The 23,603-nt window shown below is 45.3% G+C and overlaps 1 protein-coding gene across 2 annotated transcripts; it reads right to left on the bottom strand.

Moving 5' to 3' along the window:
* Window positions 1-1,439: 1,439 nt before the first annotated feature.
* znf318 (zinc finger protein 318) lies at window positions 1,440-22,744 on the bottom strand. Of its 2 annotated transcripts, none has more exons than XM_040139671.1 (11): window positions 22,284-22,744; window positions 20,698-20,807; window positions 18,922-19,447; window positions 16,886-18,122; window positions 16,312-16,418; window positions 16,102-16,201; window positions 13,951-14,267; window positions 10,623-10,811; window positions 10,347-10,440; window positions 9,601-9,719; window positions 1,440-7,424 (listed from the first exon to the last, which is right to left on the bottom strand). In XM_040139671.1, the coding sequence occupies exons 1-11, from the start codon at window positions 22,539-22,541 to the stop codon at window positions 4,848-4,850; spliced, it is 5,634 nt and encodes a 1,877-aa protein (XP_039995605.1). In that variant the 5' UTR covers window positions 22,542-22,744; the 3' UTR covers window positions 1,440-4,847. The 2 variants fall into 2 exon arrangements, with proteins under 2 accessions (XP_039995605.1, XP_039995604.1); XM_040139670.1 differs by having other exon boundaries at window positions 10,623-10,814.
* Between the last annotated feature and the right edge of the window lie 859 nt (window positions 22,745-23,603).

The following is a 23,603-nucleotide window of genomic DNA, read 5'->3' on the forward strand; positions in this document are numbered from 1 at the left end:
ACTCTAAGTAAAAATAAAACCTTCTGACTGATACTTCTGCTAAGTCAAGAGTAAGTAAATCCAGGTGACGCTGAGCGTAAAGTTCCTCCTAGGTGGACGTACTGCAGAACCCAGGACAACAGTCACTGATGAAGACTATGGGGTGCTGTTGAAAGCTCTGAACAATGCTAGTAAGTGGACCTTTAGTTCAGTTTTTTTTTTTTTTTTTTGTCAGAGAGAAAGGATGAATTACACTGAAAACACCTGGACTGAGCCTCACATCCTGAGCTGCATTATAAAGACATTAATGAGAATTTAGCTGTTTTTAAATTCCAAACTTCACTGTTGGCGTTTATCAGTTTGTCCAGGTGAGAGCTCAGGTAGATTAACTTCACTTCTGGCGGGTGGATGCATGGATGGATGAACAGTGCTCTTCTCTCACCTCTTTAACTCGACTTCCTTGCCCAGACTTTGTTCAACCTCACAGCACGTCATGTAAATTCTAAAGACACCGAATCTGGGGAAACCTGGATCATCTCCAGTTACACACACATTTAGATATAAATCTACTTTCCAGATGTATCGTGTCTTCTGTGTCGGTCTGATCTAGAATCAAAAGCAGGACACTGCGCTGTTGGTTGTACACTTGAATGTCATTTCTATACACTGGTCTAAGGTAACACACACGTTCAGCTTTCTGAGGTGATCGCAGTTGTACATTAGAAATCTTTTTCTTCTGTATCCTGTAGTCACCCGCCTGTCTGGTCAGTTTCCCTCCCCAGGCTCAGTGAAGTTTTATCTCAGCTTGATAAAACAGGTATGAGAAACGATGCTCAGGTCCTCTGCTACATGAGCACAGAGGACTATATTTTAACCCATTTCTGAGCCACGGCGTTTAATGGGGACACGTTGTTTTATCCGAGTGGTGAGCATTAGTCATCATTCATTTTTATAATATTGAAATTCATTTTATCTCTAGATATAAAGATTTCTAGATAGTCAATCACCAAATAGTATAAAAAATGTATTTTACATCATGTTTTCAAACTGGTTTCAGTTCAGTTGTATTGAGATTCAATTATTCATGTTGTAATGGTACCAATATTATTTCAAACAATGCAGCCACCTCCTCCCCTTCTTCATTCAGACCTGCTCACTCATTATCACTGTGGCGCCACCTAGTGGCCAATATAGGCTCAGTGCTGTGTAAAGATTCAGAATGAAAAACAGTGAGTTACATGAAATGTTCTGATGTTTAAAACAGTGTTGTAGGACAACTTCAGCTGCCTCTGGCGCTTCACTGATGTGTCACCCCGAAGAGTTGGGTTCTAATCCCCTCAGGAAGGACTGGAAGGCAGCTACAGGGTCTGACTGATGAGTCTCTGAACTCACTTTAAAGTCAGAGCCGGTTTTACCCAGAAACATGGAAACACATCACAACACACGATCAGTCTGTTTCGTCCAACTTTATTTGTCCAGATCATTTCATACAAAAATCTTCAGTGTTTCCTCTCGTGATTCAAATCGCCGAGTTCTTCGGTTAAAGGATTATTTCAGTAAGTTTCTGTGTCTATATGAACTATTACATTTGTCAACACAACGTGTATCTCAGAGATAGGTTCTGTAATTCTGTTCCTGTAATGCAGTCATGGGCTGAGCAGCAACAAGCACCAGGAGAACCAGTCCTCTCAGACTGGTCCTCTTGGTTCTCCTGGTTCTATCTGACACAAATGTGATGAAACATCAACTGTTCGTCTTCCTGCAGCACCACAGAAGTGGGAGAAGGCTAAATTAGCTGTACAACAACTTAGCCAAAAATTAAAACAGTGAAAATGAGTAAGATATAAAACTAAATATTTATGTAAATCTAGACTCACAAAATAGGGAAAGATGAAGAAGAATGTGAACGAGACATGTTCCCTGCGAGTAGCTGACAGTTTTCGATTCTCGCTGCTGCTGATGGTTATTGAGGGCTGCTCGTCTTACCTTTGTCTGCAGGAGACTCGCCCACGACGCCGTTGACTGTGAAACCAAACCCACACCCTCGATGGTTCGAGTTGTAGAAGAAAACCTCTGAACAATCAGTCTGCCACACACACTCATATGAGCTGTTACAAGATGATAAGACGAGGGTGACACCTTTAAACTGAACCATCAAAGAGACTACAGCATTCAAAAGAAACATCAGTACACCAGACGGTCAATTTAGGTTTTAGAAACCTCGACGGTACAAACATTTCTACAGCTGATGGATGTAAATCGTCAGACATCTGGAGCAAGACAGAGTTTTTGTGTTAAAAAAAATGCGGCGCTGTTAGCGAGTTCGTCAATAACCTTCAGACATTTACTGTCGCCCAGTTTCACGTCTGACCTGTAACATCTCACTGTGTTTATGACAACACCTGTGGAAATCAGAAAACCACCTCAGTGAACCACAAGACCGATAACTGCTGAGGTGGATTGAATCCATTCAACCTGAAAACAAGACTTTACACCAGACTCATGGAGGAAATATGGTGAACCGGGGAATAACAGTGTTGTTAAAAAGAACAAATTATTTCGAAGTATGGAGAGTTCTTGGTGACTCGTTTCCCTCTGCACGTACAGTTGTATGAAGAAGTTTGGCCACCTCTGGGTGAAAATCAACGAAATATGTCTTTTGCCCACGAGGTGGCCAAACAACAGATTACATTATTATTTTCTCTGACTTATCCCATGGACCAACATTGGCATTAATGTACATCTGAGGGTATCTGGTAGTTAGGAAGGACAAGCTGAAAATTCTGAGAGGAGGAGAAAAGTAGACATTTCTTGACAAACAATGTCAGCATAATATTTCAAACTCAAAGTGTCTTAGTTTTGACTTAAAAAGTTCAGTTGACTTTAACAGTCAGAACTGTTCCATAACTTTGGACTTAATGTTTCACCATTGATGAAGTCCCAGGCTGCAGGAGAACCCAACATGGTTGGCAATTTAAAAAAGAACAGGAGTGTGTAGTTCTTCCTCACGTTTCATTTCCCTGAGATTTTAAAATAGACTTATCTTATGATCATGCAAAAAATTATGGGATGAGGAGGGAAGTCGTCTAAATCCTTCATGAGAAGAAACGTGGTCTGAAAAGCGGAGATCACAAAAGACGACGCAAGATTTTATTTCGTTAACTAGAGTAAAATCGAGCTGATTCCTAATCCTCTGTATAATCACAACACACAGACCTGCCTGGTTTTACCCACTAACTTTTATTAAAACTTTACTTAGAGAGACAAATTTTACAAGACGAACAGTTTGTTTCTATTCTGACCCACAAAGAGACGCTGACCACAGATCAGTGCATCAGACACAACAAACGGAGAAAACCTGATGCAGATTTACAGGGATCAGATCCTGGATCTTCAGTTAACACGTGAACGCTGCTGCAGCTCTGAAACGACCTGAGCTGTTTACTGGTCCGTGCTTTGAGTTTCATTTCAGCAGCTGAACTGTGCGAATGTCTGGTCACTGATTTACAACTAAACAGGAGACACTGACTCTACAACGAGAGAAACAACTAACCATGTACAGTACGTTACCTTCAGCAGGAGACATTAGAACGAGGAGCGGTTTTATCTGTGAGAACGGGACAAAGACAGCGCGCTGATCTTTAAAGGAGCAGTCCGACATTTTAGGAAATCCTGCTCTCCAGCGCCAGATGAGAAGACGGATCAGCTTCATCTCCGAGTTATTTTATATTTTTACGAGGAACAAGAATTCAGCTAAAGAGCAAACACCAACATTGAGTTTACCCTGCTAATAGTTTGTCATCCGGGGTGGAACCACTGAACTAAGGGACCCAAACCATAAACCCAGACCTAAAAGAGAGGTGTCCACATATTTTTGGCCATTTAGTGCCAGTAGCTTTTGGAACTTTCCCCTTATGCAATAACTCACCCAGAGCAACAGTTTGCTCTGGGTGAGTAATTCTGTCGGCGCCATGAAGTTTAGTGTATTTTGACTGTGTTTTCAGTCTAAACAGAAAAATAAATGAAACATAAGAATGAGCTCAGTTTCACTTTTCACTGCCTCTTTAACAAGCTGAGAGGAATAAAATAAACTAAAATAAACTCATTAAATGCAACAAAACAGTCTGTGTTTTTTTGACACCAGTGGCTGCAACTCACTATGACTGTAATTGTTGATTAATTTGCTGTTTCTTTTATTATCATACTCCATTAAGTGTCTATTAAACCTCAGAAATTAATGAAAATATACTTAACATTTTCCCAGAATACAAGGTGACATCTTTAAATTCCTCATTTTGTCTGACCAGCAGTCCAAATCCCCAAAATACTACAGTTTCTATTATATAAGAAAAAGAAAAAGAGGAATTTCTTACAGCGAGGAAGCTGCAACCTGCTTGAAAAATGAGTTGTTAATTAATCAAATATCCAAATAGGTGATTAATTATTATCTGTTGATCGATTATTCGACTAATTTCAACTTGACAGTGGAGCCAAATACAACACAGACACAGGATAAATTAATGTTGGGTTTGTATCTTCAGGGGAATTTGCTGATGATATTGAAAAGATAAAATAACACCAGCCTGATCCTTTAAACGAGGCCAAATACATCCAGGACCTGTTTCTGTACTGGATCCACAGAGACTGAACATAACGGTTTCAGAAAACGTCAAACCTGTTCATTTAACAGATGAAGGTCAGTGTTTTAAAAGTCTCAAGTCTGTCAGCGCCTCTCGTCACTTCCAGCTGCCTTCAAGTCCAGTAAATTACTGATAAAAGACTGTTTGTGATCGTCTGAACATCCTGGATAGATGAGTGGTTTTAAACAAGCCCCCTCCTCAGATCCCAACACTCAGTCTGCTCAGCTCCTACTCAAAGTTAAAATCATACTCAAAGTCCAGGGAGGTCATGTCGGAGGGGAGGCCCAGGGTTTCAGGGGTGATCTCCATCACCCGAGGATCTCCTTCGCTCAGTGTCCCCTCCTCCGGCTGTGACCCGGAGCCAGGGTCTGATGTTTCCAGCCCCTTTGGGTCTGAAACTGCCGAGTCAGAGTCCCCTGAAGCCAGCTCAGGTTCTGGCTCAGACTGGCTCTGCTGTTGCTGTTGCCGCCGGGTCTGGTATCTAGTTTGGGATCGAGTTTGTCGGACAGGGCGGGGAGCGGGGGAGGTTTTCTTAGTTGGAGTTGCCTTACCTCTACTTTTGGGGCCCGGTTTGGGTTCGGGTTCGGGTTCGGGTTCAGGTTCAGGAGCTGTGTCAGGATGGGTCTCTGGATGACACTGGGGCTGGGTGTCCTGCTCGGTCTGGATTTGAGGAGGGAGTTTGGACTGGGACTGAATTTGAGGTGTTGGTTCTGGCTCGGAAGGCTCAGTTTGTGGGGTGATTTGGGATTCAGATTTAGAAGTCGAAGACTGGTTTTGGAGTACATTCTGAGTCTCAGACTGAGGTGGGGGAGTCAGTTTTGGTTGAGTTGTTTGTGAATTCATTTCAGATGGAGCCGCCTCAAGTGTTGGAGCTGGGGTAGACTGCAAGGACCAAACTGAAGTAATCTGAATTTCTGTTTTTGGCTGGGACTGTGGACTAGGTGGGGAACCGTTTGAGTCTAGTTTTGGAGATGTATGGACCTCAGTTGGGGGTTGGGACTGGGTTTGGGCCGAAGGCTGAGGTTGTGGTTTTGGTGTCTGTGGGGCTGGAAGTGGACTTTTGTTTATGCTACTCCTGTCAGCTCTGGAGTCTTTCGCTAGTTTGGTGATGGAAGAGGGACCTGCATGGCTAGTGCTGCTGTAGAAGATGCCAAATAAATCCTGGGCTTTAGCTGCAGCCAGGTTACTCTTAAGTTTCTCAGACTTCTGAGCTCCGTCACCCATATTCATGAAAGGTGGCGGCTTGACGAATACTGTACGGATCTGCTCACTCTCTGGGACACCGGGAGCTGCAACGTCAGACACTATCTTTATCATTGCTGGTTGTGCAGGTATAGCCTCCGATTGAGCAGGAGTAGCCTCAGATGGTGGAGTTTTACCCTCTGATGTTGCAGACTTAGCTCCAGGCGGTGTAGGCTTTGTCTCAATTGATGCAGGTTTAGAAACTGGTGGTGCAGGTTTAACCTCAAATGGTGCAGGTCTGGACACAAACAGTGGAGGTTTAGCCTCAGATGGCTCAGGTTTAGACACTTCTGGGGCAGGCATAGCCTCGAATGGTCCAGGTCTACCATGTGGCGGCGCAGGTTTAGTTTCCAGCAGTGCGTTCTGAGCATTTAGAGGCTTTGATAGACCGTCAGAAATTATCGGCCCGTCTTTTGGAGGAGGTCCTTGTAAATTTGTGTTTTGGGGCCTGATGGAGAGAAAGGTATTCAGAGGTGCAGGTTTACCCATCATGGTCGTTTTCCTCAAGACTGCAGCAGGTGCTGGGAGGTTGGGCCGGATCCTTCCCCGGTTGGCGCCATTGGACACCCAGGGAGGAGGCATGTTGTGCTGGCCCCCCAGCTTCTCTGCGATCTCCTTAGCGACAGCCATTGACTTTGCAAAAGAATCCTCCACGGAGACTGGATGCTGCTGGCTAACAGCCGCCTCATCTTCCTTGATGAACTCGGCAGCCACTTTCTCAGCCACCTTTGCCAGCATGTTCTCCTTCCTCTTCCACGTGAACTTTCCAAATGAAGCGGTCGTGGCCACAGGAGCTGGCTTGCTGGCTTCCAGGCTCTGTTTGCGGAGTTTGGCCCTCATGGCCGGACTGGGTCCACAGAGGACTTTGGGCAGGTCATAGGGCTTTGCCGCAGGTTCAGGCTTGCTGACATCTGGTTTCCCCGCTGGTCTGCCCAGGTCATGCTTTTTAAAAGCTTCCTTTTCAGCCTTAGGTTTCCCTTCATCACGCTCTCTGTCGTATTTGGATCTGAAATCTGAGTATTTACCACATTTATACTTATCCTCATCATCCCGCGGGCCATATTTGGGCTGGTTGTCGTATCTGTTTTCATCGTCCCTGCGATACCGGTACCGATACTCCTCTTCTCTGTTGTACTTGTATCGGTCGTCGTCATCTCTTCGGCTGTATTTGCCCCTCTCCTCTTCCTCTTTGCTGTGGCGGTATTTATCATCCTTTTTGCTGTATTTATAATTTTCATCCTCATCTTTCTTGCTGTAAGAAGGCCGCTCCTCTTCCAGGCTTTTGGCAATTTTAAAATCCTCTCCTGTCTTGCTTCGCTTCAAGCTATCCTCCTCTTCCTCCATTTTAACTTTAGAATTCTCCTCCTGTGCAGCATCATCATCTTCCTTCTTTTTCTCCCTGTCCCTTTTCTCCTTTTTGTGTTTGGTCTTTTCCTCCTTGTCTTTGCTGCCTTTGTCATCGTCCTCATGTTTGCGTTTCTTTCCCCCCGTCTCTAAGGTCAGTCCTGCCTGGCGGTCCAGGTTCCTCCTCTGTTCATACAGTGGATTCTCATACATTTGTTTCTGGTGAATGAGGAATCAAAACAGAAACACATGAGGCAGTGAAGAAAACGTATGAGCAACATTTCAGCCTGACATACAGACACCTCCGATTAGAGCTGGGCCCATATTAGCTTCTGGCGGACACGTCAGTAACGGTAAACGTCGGTAGAGAAAAGTAAAAGATACGTTTGGGGTCACTTTACAGTGTAAAATGCTCTGCTTCGTACATTTCACAGAGGCCACTATTCTTTAAAAGACACAAATATCAATATTAGTATTGGTCTCTAAAGTCCAGTACTGGTAGGGGTCTACTTTCAACCTAAATCTAAAATGAGATAACCAGCACATCGAATGAGCCATAAACATTCAAACAGCATCCTGTATTTGGTATGAACCTCACTGGATCCCATTTGAACCTTCACATTCACACAAAATAATTCTAGCAAAGGCTAATTTTACTTCTACTCTGGATAATGCCACAATCATATGATGGAGAAGATACACTCATTACTACGTTCCCAGTTGTCAGTGCCGTTCACGCCAACATCCCAGTCCTAAATACGCCTCGGAAATCGTTTTTTAAAGCACTAACATACAGTATGTGACTAGACTCTTAATAATACACACGTGGCCTGAAAACCAAATGCGCCAAACGTCAGCCACAGTCCATTGTTCAAGCTGATAGACGGGTTTCTGAGCAACGTCATCAGCGAAATGCAGCACAGGAAGGAGGCAGAAAACCACCCAGCATGGCTGAGAGTTTCTGAGATCAACATGAAAAGTTGTGTCTGTGTCTAAATCTGCACCACGCTGAAATGTAATGAGTGAAAATGTTATTATCTGAAGAAGGAATCCAGCTCAGAGAGCAGAATCAGCTGTCAGCTGCAGTGATCTGCTCAGATCAGGTCCGAAGCTGTGGATGTTGTACTTTGAAACTGCAGTAACAAACTCCAGTTTTAATGTCTGTCAGCTCACACTCTCACTGTGTGTTTAAGGCTGTTTAATGAATACTGCTGAGGCTGTGTTTAAATGCGTTTACAGTTTCAGCTGGGGACTCGCTTACAGCTGACGGAGGAGCAGACTGATGCTGTGGATGGAAAACGTGTCACCTTGTTATTCTTGTAATGAACAGGTGCACAGAGCCTGCTTTCATGAGCCTGTGTGTCTGCTCAATGACACTGATTCAAATCTTGTATTGACACAGTTTGTCAGGAGTGAAGCTCTGCCTGTTCACACTGCAGTCCTCTCTAATGTAAGTGACACATCTGGCAGAAACAGCAGGATTTTCATATGAATTTAAAAACTAGGAGGAGTGAGTCTGAGCTCTGAACTTGTGCAGCAGCAAACAGCAGGACAACGTTAGTGTTTTTATGTTGACATTAACTGTGTGAGGAGGCTGCTGTGTCTGTTTTTAACCTGCTGCTGTCAGCTGTTGTTTCCGGACACAGGTCATTTCTCTCCACATGTGGAGCTGACTTTGTGCCTCGTTGAGCGTTATCCCTGCTATAGCTGCCGTGTCTCACTGGGATATGTGTCCTGTTAGTTAACCAGAGCTGACAGACATCTGCAAGGATGTGTCGCATACAAATTTACCTCTGAGCAGTAAGTTTACCGGTTTCCAGCAGCTGCTTGGTTTCATAATACTCAGAATTTTTGTACGTAACAATATATAACACAATGTATATAACACTGTGGAAACATGTTTTCTACCCCACTGCTGCGAGCCTGTCTGTAAAGAGGAAACCCGCCTATTAAACCAAGACTGGATGGATACGGCGTTATATTGTCAATGCTCAGAACTGAACCCTAACACACCAACTCTTCAGTCGTACGAACGTCTGGAGTTGTCTGGTGACGTGAACGCAGCACAGTGGACAGTTCTAACTCACCACTTTCTGTCTCCAGTATGTTCTGTGGATTATCCAGAGTAACAGGGACACGGTTTCTTCAACAGATGTTGCTGTTTAGTTATGTCATTATTTAAAGCTGTGAGCAGCACAAACTAAATCTCATTTATTTCCACTGTACTGGGATGGAGGCTGAAATCTGAGAGAAACACATGGACAAATAAAACGAAAAATATTTAACCGGAGAAATATGGAGAATACGCTTTTTCCTTTGGTAAGTAGGGTGAACTATCCCTTTAACGCCACCCCCCGTTTGTATGTGTCGATTCTTCACTCTAACAATTAAATACCTTGTATTTCTCATTGTGAGCATGCGTGGTGACGTGCTCTTCTGCACAGATGGCGTCTCCATAAAACTCTTTACACAGGAGGCAGAAGAATCCTCTTACAGGCAGCAGGAACTCCGAACCTGCAGCAAAGCACACCAGCCTCTGTTTAAACCCACAGCTGGCGATAAAATAAACTGTCAATCGTGTTTACCTGCTGGACGTCTCCATTTTCAGTGCCTGTCAGGACAGAAGAGGGTTAGAGAGGTGAAATCTGCTTATTCAATATTTAGATTAATAGATGGTGAAGAGTTGATAGGTCTTATTTTAGAGCAGTAACTGGTGGAAAAGTGTTGTAACAGCTCAGCGATACCAGGGTTACTACGGAAAACGTAGGAACGTTAAGACACGTTTGGGGCAATGAGCAGACGAACACACCTGTACTGAGGAAGTAAAGCACTTTTCCAAAGGTTACTGCAGTACGTTACATTTACAGCGGCCTTCATTTGAGGATGAGACATGAAAAACGAATGAATTGACATCAGAGTTGGGGAGAGCAGCCTCCTCTGTGCTTTGATGAGAGTCTCTGTCACTTCGTTAGCACTGCTTTCATTAAGAGACAGAGACGCTGCAGCAGCGCTCCGCACTGAGCTCCACCTGGAAGCAGAGGACGGCTAACAAAATTCAGCGGCTCGCAGACCGGGATCATTGGGCAAAAAGCAGCATTACGATGACTTTTCAAGGAAACCGTGAATGTGCAGTAGGAGTACCTTTGGCAGGTTTTGTCAGTTTCTCTTCCGGTGGCATGTTCTTGACGATTTTGGTGGGAGTTGAGGCCCAGGGCCGGTCATAGGGGTCCAGAGTCTGTGAAAAGAAAAAGAAAAAGAAAACGAAATGTGAAGGGGCAAAAAACCAACTCCTTCCAGAGCAAAAAATGTGTTGAATAAAATTTCACAAATGGATCTTAAAAGAGCAGTTGATATATATGCACAATGATGCTTTTTAAATTGGTAGAAAAAATAAAAAACTGCATCTGATGAACAAACCTTTCGATGCGTTTTGCTGTGCAAGTGCGTGAAAAAATCAAACATGGATCCAGAGGTGACGTTACAGTTTTTGCACCAGTGGTTTCCAGCGTCATAGTATTCAAACGGCTCCGGGGGCGGGGTTGGAGGAGGGCCACTTATGGGCGGCTTGTCAGGGGATGCTTTCAACGACGACCGCGCCGCCGAGGTCTGCTAAAAAACAAAGATGGAGGAGAGTCAACATGGCAGGTAAAAGTCAGCAGTCAGGATTCACTCACACAAAAACATTCAGAGAAGGAACGAGTTCGATCTTTAAAACTCAGCTCCACAAAATCTGAAAATGAAAAAGTTTCTCACCTTCAGCGAGTTCCAGCCTCGAAGACGTTAGTCAACATGTAAGAGAAAATCCGGCTGTCGCTTTTATACCGATAACTTCTAACCGGCTTTGAAGTTCACGCTTGATTTATTTTCGAAGTCACAGGTTCGAGGTTTTGTGTCTTTTAACAAACTCTGAGCACAAGCCTGTGATGATACTGTTCAAATCTAAATAGGTCTAAATTCACCGATTCACTTAACTCGGAGAGAAGTTGCATGCAACTTTACAACGTTCCTAGAAAACTTTCCTTCATAATCTGTAGAGATAAAGAGACTACCATGAACATCTAATTTGACTGAGCTATCTATGTTCAAACTAACAGGACAAGATCGGACAATCTTGTCAAGTAATGTTTAAAATACTTAAGACATTTCCAAACATTAATGATTTCTCTGTAAACTGAACAGACTATTTTTGTTCGCAAAATAAAAGCAACTGTAGCTCAGAGGTCAGGTGAGGGATGTTGAAAAAAGAAAGAAAAAAAAAATCGTAAATGTAATTTCGAGATCGATTTTTACATTTGTGGCTTTTTCTCAGTAAACACGTGTTAAATGTGTGCGCGCAGTGGTTCAGTTTGTGGAAATTGAGGTGTAACAACGAGCACAAGGTCATTTTAAGTTAAAAGGTACCGTAGATGATATCTGCTGTATGAGCAGAGTCACCAGTCCTGTAAACTGTGACCTGAACAGTTACAGCCTGTGTGGACCTGCCAGCTGACTCACTGAAGACTGATCTGCGATCTGTTTGTGTTTGTTGAAGAGTAGGGATGTCATAGTACGTATATTCGTCCAGAACCGTCACGGTATGAACATTACATGCAGACGTATGGCGAATACGTGGTAGACTATCTGTGAAGATCGATGAACATTACACAGAACCAAGTTTTATTTTTTATTATTCTATTTATTTTGTACTTTAATAACATAAGAGATGATTTCCAGGTTCGTAGCTTATTGTGGCCTACTTGTCTTGTCTTTTTTTAATCAGCCCTACATAAAAATATGACCTGTGATCATTTTGCTACTTATAACTCGCTACAGGCTGTGCCAACTCCCTCAGGCAGGACTAGACGACACGAGGTGGAGCAAACTGTAACCTGCACTAGTGTGTGTTCTAAATAAATGAAACCTAGCCTTCCTCATGCTTTGGGTTTTTTTTCCTTGTTTTTTTCCTGTACCAAACTTGTACCGAACGGTGAATTCTGTGTACCTTTACACTCCGAATGAAGAGATATTACCTCTGGCTATGAGATGAGAGGCCGTGGAAGTGGAGTGATCAGTTTGAGAGATTCTTAATTTATTCAGTCTGTCCCTGTCGGGGGGGGGGGGGGGTCACACCAGCTAACAGCTTTCTGCAGATCTCAACACAAACAGTGCAGATGAATCAGTGAGCAGAATCAGTTTCTGTCCTGTCTGGTCTCACACGGATAATTAAGGTGGACTATGCAGAATTTAAGTGCTGCAGGTTTTTTATAATTCCTGTTCAACTGTTTTGCGTATGTATATCTAAAAATACAGATGTGTTGTGTTTCAGTCGTTTCACATTTGCCAGCGAAAATAAATCCTTGGTTAGTTTTATGACCAGCAAATGTGTTTACAGTTTTCCCCATAATGTGACTTTACACAGTTCAATATTCAAGGCAACAACAGTGTTGCTCACTTGTTGAATGTAAAAGAAATTTAAGTTCCCTGGGTAAATTCTGAAAAGAGCTTTACTCAGCGTTGGTATTTATCTGATGTGACTGAATCCATAAGAATCAAATCGATTCTAGTCTTTGTGAATCAAAATCAAATCGGGAGATGTGCCGATATCCAGCTGCAGGTCAGGTGGTTATAATTTCAGGTTTGCACTAAAATCACCAAAAGTCTTTTTTGAAAAGTTGAGTAAAAGAAGAAAAACATCCTTAATTGATTAGTTTCATTAAGCAGACTGATGCAGAGAAATGTGATACTATAAACTCTCAAACCGGGGCCGCTTCTACTTTGCTGTTTTTTTTCCATCAATTAAACTCAACACTTCCTGCACAGATGCTCCACATTAAAAGCATTTCAGCAGCTCAAAGGGCATGATCCTCCCTCTCCTGACAGGCCTATGTTGTGAAATATACGTGCAGGAAGTTTGTAAATTTACTGACGGCAGATTGAAAAAAATGGCAAAGTAGAAATGACGGAATTAATTACTGTTGTTGTACTGATGGAGTCAGTGCTGTGGAACTGTACCTACACCACCTTTGTTTGTCCGCCCGGGCGGTTATTTCAGACTCAAAACTCGATTTATGATGCACAGCTGCTCTCTCAATTACTGCTGACATAAAGGTTCACTTATCACAGCCTCCACGCAATGTGCGACTCTGGCATCTTAGTCTCCTTCCGACTGTGTGAAGGGAAACATAAAAATCGTAAAACAACCCCCCCGTGTGATGCTGCAACGAGTTTCAGCTGATGCTGAGCTGACGAGGCGGCAACGACAAAACAAAACTACGATCCCGAACAAAAATTTGACTAAAAAAAAAGCATCAAGTTTAGATGCATCGTAAAAGCAGCTGACTGATGAAAATCCTGTTACATAAATAATACAGGTTAGTAAATGTGCAGTTTGATAACGGATCAGGTTAATCAGCTGATTCAGGAGTTCTTACAGTCAGAAACAGATCAGAGCTTTAACGTTCAGTCTTTAATCTGGTCTGTGTTTCCATCATAAATCATATCTGACCCTTCTCTGTGAAATCAGTTAAGCTAAACTAATTAAGTTAATTATGTTCTATGTTCACAATATTTAATGCAGATATTTAATAAGTAAAACTTTGAACTGTAAAAAAAAAAAGGTTTTAAAACTGGTTTTTAATATAAATACTCATAAATTCACGTGTATATTTTGGTCAATATAAAATGACAGTAATGATCCCTAGCTATGATGTATAACACTACCATTTAGTAGTATGTCCTGTGTTACCTCCTCTGCAGGTGTTTGTACCTTTAACGTGGAGCTGCTGGACGCCTGCCGTCCCTCAGGACTCCTCTCCGGCTCCCGTTTCTTCTTCTCTGGCGGGGTCGGCGGCTCACCTTCCTGGTCCTCGGCAGGCTTGCTGGCCCTGCGGGGCCGGTCGGACGGGCTGAGGCCAAGGATGAGGGCCACCTTGTCGATCTCGTTGCGTTTCTTCTCGGCGGCCTCGTGCTCCTTGCGGAGGTTTGAGATCTGAGTCATGACCTCCTCCTGCAGGTGGCTGATCTCCTGCAGCAGAGGATCTTTGTGACCACCCTTCTCCCTGCGCTTCTTCCTCAGGAGCTCACCTGGAAACACAAAAAACATGTAGAAGAAGACCAACACACACAGGTTGCTCAGCACTTTCCTCTCCATCAGCTGCCGTTAATAACCACGAACGTTCAGTGATAAATCAAGATGATTTGGAAACATGTTAGTAAAGAGAGAGTAGACGGGACTTTGAGCTATTGAGCTAAAATGTGAAAAAAATGTCATCAATGAGAAAAATGAAAAAAAAAAATCTGTCTGAAACCAAGCACCAACTTTTACTATTAATCATGCAACATAATCAAAGATTGGCTCACTGTCTCTGCTAATGTGCCTCTTTCTTTTCCACTCTCTCTCCTGCACTTGAGGACGGTCCCAGTGAAACTTCACGGACTGTGCCTTGTCCTTTAAGGACTCCCTATCACACACTGAGCACGTCACACAGGCAGAAGTAGCGGTCAGGGTACAGTGTTGGAGATGCGTTGACCTGGGGGAGGAAATATCAAGAAGTTTCTTCTTTGCTGAGAGTTTACATATGTAAACCAACCACCACAGCTGTGTGGGATTTCACCCAAAAAACAACAGTTGTGGTTGTTTTGATGCGCCATTGACAAAGATGCCTTGAGAAGCAGATCGTTCCGTCCCATAGAAAATAAAATGGCTACTAAAAGCCCCCACACTTTATTAGGATCCACGGGATCCAGGGGGGAATGGCCAGACTGGTTGGAGCTGACAGAAAGTCTACGGTAACTCAGGTAACCACTCTTTACCACTGTGGTGAGCAGAAAAGTATCTCAGGATGAACAACACGTCCAACCTGGAGGCAGATGGTCTACAACAGCACAAGACCACGTCGGGTTCCAGTCCTGTCAGCCAAGACCAGAAACCTGAGGAACAGTAGAAGACAAGAACGTAGCCTGGTCTGACCAAACTTGCTCTCTGCTGCCACGTGCAGATGGTCAGAACTTAAACAGCATGAATCCACGGACCCAACCTACCAACCAGGCTGGTGGTGGTGGTGTAACGGTGTGGGGAAGGTTTTCTTGGATCCACTTTGGCCCCTTAACACAAACCAATCATGGTCTGATGCCACAGCCTGTCTGAGTGTTGTTGTTGACCATGTGCTTCCCTTCACGGCCACAGTTTACCACCTTCCAATGGCTACTTCCAGCAGGACGATGCTCCAGGTCACAAAGCAGAAGTCGTCTCAAACCGTTTTCATGAACATGACAGTGAGTTCAGTGGACTTCGGTGGCCTGCCCAGTCACCAGACCTGGATCCAGTAGAGCACCTTTGGGATGTGGTAGAACAGGAGACTGGCAGGAGGAATGTGCAGCTGACAAATCAGAAGAAATGACGTAATGCAGTCATGTGAACATGGACCAGAACCTCAGAGGAAAGTTTCCAACATCAGGTGGAATCCAGACCACGAAGACCTGAGACTGTTTGAGAGAAAAGGGAGGAGCTACCCGGTATTAGTGTGTTGTTCCTAATAAAGTGCTCGCTGAGTGTATTGGTATGACTGGTGTAGAAAAATCTCCTATGGTAACACATTGACACGATCATCTCAGGCTCTCTATCATCACCAGACTGAAAACTGTGTCCAGTGTCTGTGACAGATGTGGATTTTTTTTAAATGCAGTTTTTCATTCAACACCATTGTATCGGAGACAGACACCGGAAAACCTGGACACATGAAACCTGAACTACCTGACTGGAGGGAGGAGGGGAAATCCGCATGCAGTTAAGTTCAAGACCAGCAGAGTCCCAACTACCTCCCAGCAGAGTGGGTTTGATTCATCATTTGTCATGTCTATAAATGAGCAGGAGGTTTCAAAACGACAACCAGGAGGCAGGTGAACAACATGAATCCACCTTGTTGCTTCCTGAGTCTCTCCAGCTCCTTCATCAGGTACTCCTTCTTCTTCATCCTGATCTCTCTCTCCTGCTTCAGCTTCTCCCTCTCCTCCAGAACCTGAACACATAACAGACCAGTTCAACTCATCTGATGACAGAAGCAGGTACCTGTTAATCCACATGTGGTGGTTCAATCTGTTTCACTTTGATACTTAAGAGTTGTCAAACCTTTTGTTTCTGGCTCTCGTTATTCTGCTCCTCAGACACTTTCCTGTCGTGGTTGCTGAGTTTAGAGCTTCCCTTTTCAGTGTCCTGAACACAAGTTTTCACTGAACCTAGAGACAGAAAAATGTCCAGGAATTAGATTTTATATTCCAACAGCACAAAAAAAAACAAGCTGCTTATAACTACAATTAGAAAAGCTGTCTCATTTCCTCACCAGTTTTTTAATGAGATCACCACATCTTCAGAGGGACAAGTAACATGAGTTCGACAGTCAGACAGGTTTTAAACAAATACTTTAAGTTCCGTTAAAAAAGAACCACGGAAAGTACAGAAAGTACAGTGGGTCCAACTTAAACCAGGAATCAGTTCTGCTAACCCTTATGAACCATCGAAAGTTTGCATAAAAACTTTTGTCTCAGACTTAATTTTCTCTTAGAGGTACACATTTTTTTAGATGATCCCACATCCTGTCTGACATCAGCTCCTGTTGACTTGGAACAAACTGTTTTAATAATAAAGAACAGGTTTCAAAAAGTGGAATATTCCTTTAACCATCAATCACCCTGATCGGACTTACCTTTGGCCCCAAGCTCAGGGGCCAGTTTGTTGTAGGGCTGCTTGTATGTCAGGGTGGGGGGGAACTCGTCAGGGGCGGTCTGGGGGGGCAGGGTCATGCTGGGTGGCGGGTACATGGGTGGCCACTGCTGGTGCATGTAGGGCAGGTAGTTGCCATACTGGCCGTAACCCGGCGGCGGGTAGTTAGGGGGCATCATGCTGTGGACCTGTGAGGGGGGGTACGTGGGTATGGGCACCCCGGCGTGAGGGGGGAGGCTCTTGGGGTCGGGGATTTGTGGCGGCGGCTCTGTGTGCTGCGGCGGTGCTGCGGCGCTCCGCTCGGCCTTCGTCTCTTTCCCGTCTCTGTCTTTGAGGGATGTGGGCAGAGCTGATTTCCTGTGGCTGTCGTCGCTGCTCCAGCTGCCCCCCCGGGCTCCCCCCCGGCTGCGACTCCTGCTGCTGCTGCTGCTGGAGCTGCCACTGCAGCTCTGCCTCCTGCGGCCACGGCTGCCCTCCGAGCTGCCGGAGGAGTACCGTCTGCGGCGCGTGGGCGTCTTCGGAGGCGGTTTGTTTCCGTGGAGACGCTCCTTGGTCCTGGCAGCCATCTTGGTGATCTCAGCGACGCCCAGGTCCAGGCCGATGGTCTTCAGCAGGTCCTGGATCTTCTCGTACTCCTCCAGCGCCTGGCGCTCGCTCTCCTCCAGCGGCTCTGTGCCCGGGGGGTAGGCAGGGTTCGACACCTGGACCGTGATGTTCTGGTCGGGGCTGATGGTGGGCCGGCTCGCGAACCTCGTGTCCACCTCCGCCACAGTGGAAGGGGCCTGGAGCTGAGGTGAGGCCCCCGGAGGGAGGCCGTAGGTCTGACTGATGACAGCTTTCGGTGGGGGGTAGTCTCCGTACAGCGCCTCCTCCGTCACATCTCCGTACAGATCCAGCCCGTGGTGTCGGACTGGCTCAGACACTGGTGGAGGTTTGGGATCCTCAGAGTCTCCGTACAGGAACTTCTCCTCGTCATCGATGTCGTCCACGGTCTTAATCTGAGCCTTGGCCCCCGCCCCCGCCGCCGCCCCCCCCAGCAGGTTCAGGATCTCTTTGATCTCGGCGTCCAGGCCGGCCCGGTGAGCCATCTGTGGGTCGGACCGCAGCTCCGTCAGCACGGAGGCCACCATGTGAGGCTCCATGCCTTTAACCGCCTGCAGCAGCTGGTCGGCCACCCGAGAAATGCTGGAGCCCTCCAGACCTCTGGGAGAGTCTACGTTCTGAAACACAGCACAAAGAGACAGAGCAGAGTGATGCCTCTGTAGCACAAAGCGTCAGTTATACTTTTATTAGATGTCAACTGTCTGGGAACTCAGTCATCTCTAACTGGAACAAAGTGCTTTCTTGGTGCTATTCAACCATTTTTTTAAATGTTTATGAGCTGAGGGATCGAAAATGTGTTGTATGAAATTTCATGTCAACTTTTCTGAAAGAGACTAAAACTGGAGATGTCATCTTTCATAGCGCAGATGCCAGTCTCTGTCTAAACCGGTTGTCTTTTGTTTCGCACCTGTTGCTGTTTATAACTGAGGTTGAACAACCCAGGATGTGTAGACACCCTGAGCATAAATCTGTTTCAATTAGCGGCCCTTAAAGTCCGAATTAGGGCTGCACACTTTTCAAATGACATTTTAATTAAAACAAACAAACAAAAAAAACAAACACTTTTAGAAGGAAAAGACGGCATCAAATCCTTTTGTCAGAATTTTAATCTAGTCTACTTCTTTATTCATATTTTTCATGATGTAACCAGACTTTTCGTATTGTATCTGATTTAGACAAAGGTCTCGTATGGTTGTTTTCTGTTTTGACAACATTTAACATTTGAGATCTTCGGCTTGTTGTGTTTTTTTTGGTAAAACTCAAGTATGGTTTTGGCACCAGTATTGAAAAATTCACAACTGAAATGTGTCAGCCTGTGTTCTTAGAAAGCAGGTAAAACCTCCTCCTTTTGTGTTTAAACAGTCAGTCCTGTAGTGCTGGAATCAGTGAGTGCATTTTTATTTTTGCGTGTCCTACTCGGAGTGACGGCGAGTCCTCGGAGTCGGTGCGTTTCTTGAGGATGGATTTTGTCGGCAGGCTCAGCATCTCCTCCAGCTCCTTCCTGCGTCGAGCCATCTCCAGCTCTTTAAACCCTTTTCTGGATTTCTCGTCACTGTCGTCTCTGCTGCGGCCGCTCGAGCTCGAGCTGCTGCTCATGCTGCGACTGCGGCTGCGGCTGCGGCTGCGGCTCCTCTGCCGGCTCTTACTGCGGGCATGACTCGCTGCTTTGCTGAAGCTCCGCCCACGGCTCCTTCCTCTGCTCCTCCCTCTGGACCTGGATCTAGACCTGGACCTGGACCTAGATCTAGACCTGCTGTGGGGGCGACTCCTGCTCCTCGCCCGGCTCTTGCTCCGTCCCCGACTCTTGGCCCGGCTCCGGTCCGGACTGCGGCTCTGGCTGCGGGGCCGGCTCTTGCTCCGGCCCTGACTCTTGGCCCGGCTCCGGTCCGGACTCCGGCCCCTGCTCCGGCTCCGCTCGTACTCGGGTCGAGCAGGGTAGTCTCTGTACGGAAAGACCGGCATTAAGTGGACTGAATTTAACACCAAAGATATCCGATCTCTGGCCCTGTCTGTGATTCCTGGAGTTCAGAATGACTCAGTCTGCAGCTGCACTTAAAAATAAATCAGAGTTAAGATTTAACATTTCAGTGTTGGTTCACCAGATTAAATGTAAGACTTAAGACCTTTTTAATACCACACAGTGTAATTTAAAAACATTCTTTATAGTCACACCAGTCAAACAATGACAGAAATTCAGTAGGCCCAATAAAGCCTGTAACTACTTACCTATAATTATTATATTTACTTATTAAATACATGGTTTTATTGACATTTATATCACATTTTCTGTCTGTACTTCCTAGTTGTATATAACAATCATTCCTAATAAGTAAATTAACCTGGATCCAGAAGAGCTGCAGAAAACTGATGGATGGAAAAATAAATTGAAAAATCAAAAAACAAAAACAAGGACGACCAAGCTGAGCAAAGAGAAGTAAACATACAGCTCTTATGTACGATCCAGTAGGGAAAAAAAGGAAACCACCATGGACACAACATACACCACCTCTATAGGAGTTGGTCGTTATTGCGCCTCCTGCAGCTCAGTCACTGTTACTATGGAGGTGGAGAGTGTCTCCCGACAGACACAAACATCCCACAAGTAACATCACTGTCAGCAGCAGCCTCGAACAATATTACCCTACAGCTTCTAAGGCCGTTTTAGAGGGAACTGGAGTAAACCCTTTGGTTTTTTTTAAAGACTTTCAAACCCTGCGGACACCCCGTCCCTCCCTCTCCCCTTTTTCCTGTCGCCTGTCTTTTGCCTCTTATTCAGTATCTGGGCCACTCTTAGGAAAAAAATGCATTGAAATATAATGAGAAAAAAAAGTGATGTGAGGAATTACAAATTTATTATCGACTTTTTTCTTGTTGTGAAATATTAATTTTTTGTAAAAATACAACTTTATTTTGAAATAAACTACATTTTTCAGCTAAAATTAGACATTTTTCTTGTAATTTGACTTTTTCTCAAAAATATTTGGACTACAGTTATTAAAAATCTCAAGTCAGCTGTAAAAACTTGCGACTCGTACTTAAACTCACTGATAATCATGTGCTCAACACCAACCAGGGTTTTAGTTAAGTTGCTGTTTTAGTGTAGGGCTGTCCAGTACCACAGCGGTCGTCGTTACCTCCTCATCACATCCACCAGGACCTGAGTTTAACAGGTCGATTTTTTTTCATGTGTACCTGTCATGATGGCGCGAAGGGATGGGGCCAGGTGGTGCGTTCAACTCGTTGCCGACGGTGATGACCAGGTTGTGGTTCAGGGGAATCGGCCCACGTGGTGACGGAGACCTCTACAACAAATATCATCAGAAAATAATCAAACTTGTAGCAACAGCTTTAAAAATCTTCCAGAACAATATCATCCAGATGTCATGTGCCTGCAAAGATTATTCGTGAATGAACGTCTCGACTCAGGATGGGTCAGATTCCTGTTACCCAGTAGTCAGGAGACTGATCCACAGGTAAACTGATTTTAAATGTGGGATAAATTAAACAAAGTGTGATCATTGAATCCTAACATCAGCCAAGCACCAAACACAATCAAAAGTCAACCTCTGAGAGATGTCTCATACGGTCAGCAAAGAGACAGACGTGTCCTCAGCGTGGACAAACCATATTCGGCCTCAGTTGTCTCTTACCTGAAGGACCGTAGAGCTGCAGGACGACATACCCAAGATTGGGGTAAGGTCAGGTAATGTTGGGGTCAGGTTGGGGTCAGGGTAAGGTTGGCGTATGGTTGGCGTAAGGCTGGCGTAAGGTAAGATTGGGGTCAGGGTAAGGTTAGCGTAAGGTTGGGGTCAGGTTGGGGTCAGGTTGGGGTCAGGTTGGGGTCAGGTTAAGCATCATAAAGACAACTGGGGAAAATGGAAACAAACCTGGACCCCGTGAGGTCCTGAGAGGAACTGAGAGAAAATGTTTGTGTGTGTTTTGGGCGACATGGCCCTTTAAAGCTCCTCCTGCTGAGGACCTCTCAGCCCCACCGCCATGAACCGATAACGCAACAAATCAACTCGGCACACGGTGACTGGTCGACATCTACCTGCAGACGGTTTCAGATCTGTCCAGGTGGTTTTCAGAAATAAACTCAAACCAACGGCTGCGGGGGGGAAGATCACACGGACCCTAGTAAGACGCCATGATGGAAAACCGTCAGGGGTAACGGACAGTGTCTGTGCTGTGTGGTACTAACGCAGACGAACACTCCGGTGCCGTCCTTTGTTGTCGTCTCCACACAGACGTCGGTGATTGTCGGCTCGCTCAACGAAGAGAACCATGAACGAACTCCGTTCACAAATGAGCCAATTCGTTGGAGCTCTGAAACTCTTCTGAACACATACCAACAACCGCGAAGAAACAACCTGTTACAGCGAAACGCCTCCTTCCAGAATCGGTTTCATTGCCGGCTGAGCGTCGGCGAGCCCGGTACATTTCTGTGACAAAAAACTATGGCGGTTCAGACGCATTAAAAGTTGAACTGGTGTGGATTTAAATTACCGACAGTTTACTCGACACCTCTGTCGGGAAGATGTAACACTGCGCGCTAGAGTCCTGGCTCCACAAACACTACAACACCGGACAGGCAAGGCCGTCATAAATTGTAAAGTTTTTGAATGGAGTTTGGTGTACGGGTACTACTAAATAATGCAAACCGGCGTTAACGGAATAACGTCAGCTGACTAAGAATTCATTATCAAGAAGCACTGACACCAACCAACAGTATCCGTTTTCAGTTTAATCAGACGCCGTTCTGAGCCCGGCTCACTCACCTCTCTCGGCGGACCACCGGCCCAGTACTCCCCGCCTCGGTGACTTCCTGACCCGGGGGAAGGGTACCTCCTGCGCGGCGGGGAGCGGCGGTAGGAGTCCGGGTGCCCGTGGTCATGGTAGCCGTGGTGGTAGGGCGGCCTGGGCCGGCTCCTGTCGTCTCTGTAGTCCGGTGCCGGGTAGGGCCTTGGAGGCCGCGGTCCTCGGCCTTCGAAAGGCAGCGGGTAGCCTCCCCTCGGAGGAGGCCGACCGCGGTACATCTCCTCCCGCAAAGATTCTCTTGCGCCCCGCGGTCAACCAGCGGATGTGTCCAGCGTTCACTCCCCGCAGAGACCGCAGGCAGTTACACTTTATGTATTAACCTACTAGTTAGATATTTCTCTAAAACACTCGGTTCCCAGCGCTATGACCAGTCTGTGAGAACACAGACGCCTTCTTCTTCTTCTTCTGATGACAGACATAAACAGACGGGACGGAACGAGCTGCTGCCCCCACAGGAATAACACGGTATAACACGTTGACTTCAGGGGCCCCAAGCTCACCCCACCAAAGGGTCAGGGGCCCCTGGACCAGGGCCTGTGTGTGAAGCAACATTTGAACAATTGTTGCTGGAAAGTCAAACAGCCGCAAGGAGATGAAAAAGATTAAAGATAGATGCAAAACAAATCCAAAGAGACACAGAACCAGCGCTGTGGAAATGATCAGGCCTCGGCCAACACTGGTACGGACTCAGGAGTCTGTGCCCGGGGGCCCGTTGTTTCATAGTCCGTCCTTGCCTGAAACTCCCCACATTTAGCTGCTGAACTGGAACTTTGGGAAATGTCGAGGAGTTAAAGTTAGAGTTGGTCTAAAGGGTCGAGTTGTTTTTCTCTTTAAATAAGGAAACGGCAGAGTTTCCTTATGATTCTCACTTTTTGTTTGCTTGAGCTTGAAGCTGGAGGAAGGAAATAAAATGACAGTTATTGAATGTAACTGTAACATGATACTCTGTTTGAATCCAATATGGCGGCAGACGGCAACATTGTCCACAGCTTCAACAAACCATATAATTTGTTGTCATCACGCGTCTCGCTGGAATTCAACATAATCAGATAAACTTATCTCAGATCAGTCTTAGGTTAATACATGTCGCCTGTTTAAACTGACTTCAGCTAAGCTGATATATAATCACAGACCTGAGAACTGTACTTATATAAAGACGAAGGGAAAACACAACATTTTAACCTTAAACTAGAGACAGAACGTACTCGCAGGAACATTTAGAAATTATCAGATGTTTTCCTGTGAAGTGAGACATTTTTTCAAAAAATTCTGTTTTAATC

Source organism: Xiphias gladius, chromosome 11 (genome assembly GCF_016859285.1).
Source record: "Xiphias gladius isolate SHS-SW01 ecotype Sanya breed wild chromosome 11, ASM1685928v1, whole genome shotgun sequence".
NCBI classification, from domain to species: domain Eukaryota; kingdom Metazoa; phylum Chordata; class Actinopteri; order Istiophoriformes; family Xiphiidae; genus Xiphias; species Xiphias gladius.

Bases quoted from the DNA above. Each gene is read 5' to 3' on its own strand.
- znf318 (XM_040139670.1), bottom strand. From the start codon at position 22,541: ATGTACCGCGGTCGGCCTCCTCCGAGGGGAGGCTACCCGCTGCCTTTC. The intron at 20,808-22,283 runs GTGAGTGAGCCG...TATTTGTTGTAG, and splicing joins CCGGTGGTCCGCCGAGAGAG to AGGTCTCCGTCACCACGTGG. The intron at 10,815-13,950 runs GTACAAACACCT...TTTGTTTTTTAG, and splicing joins CCAGCAGCTCCACGTTAAAG to CAGACCTCGGCGGCGCGGTC.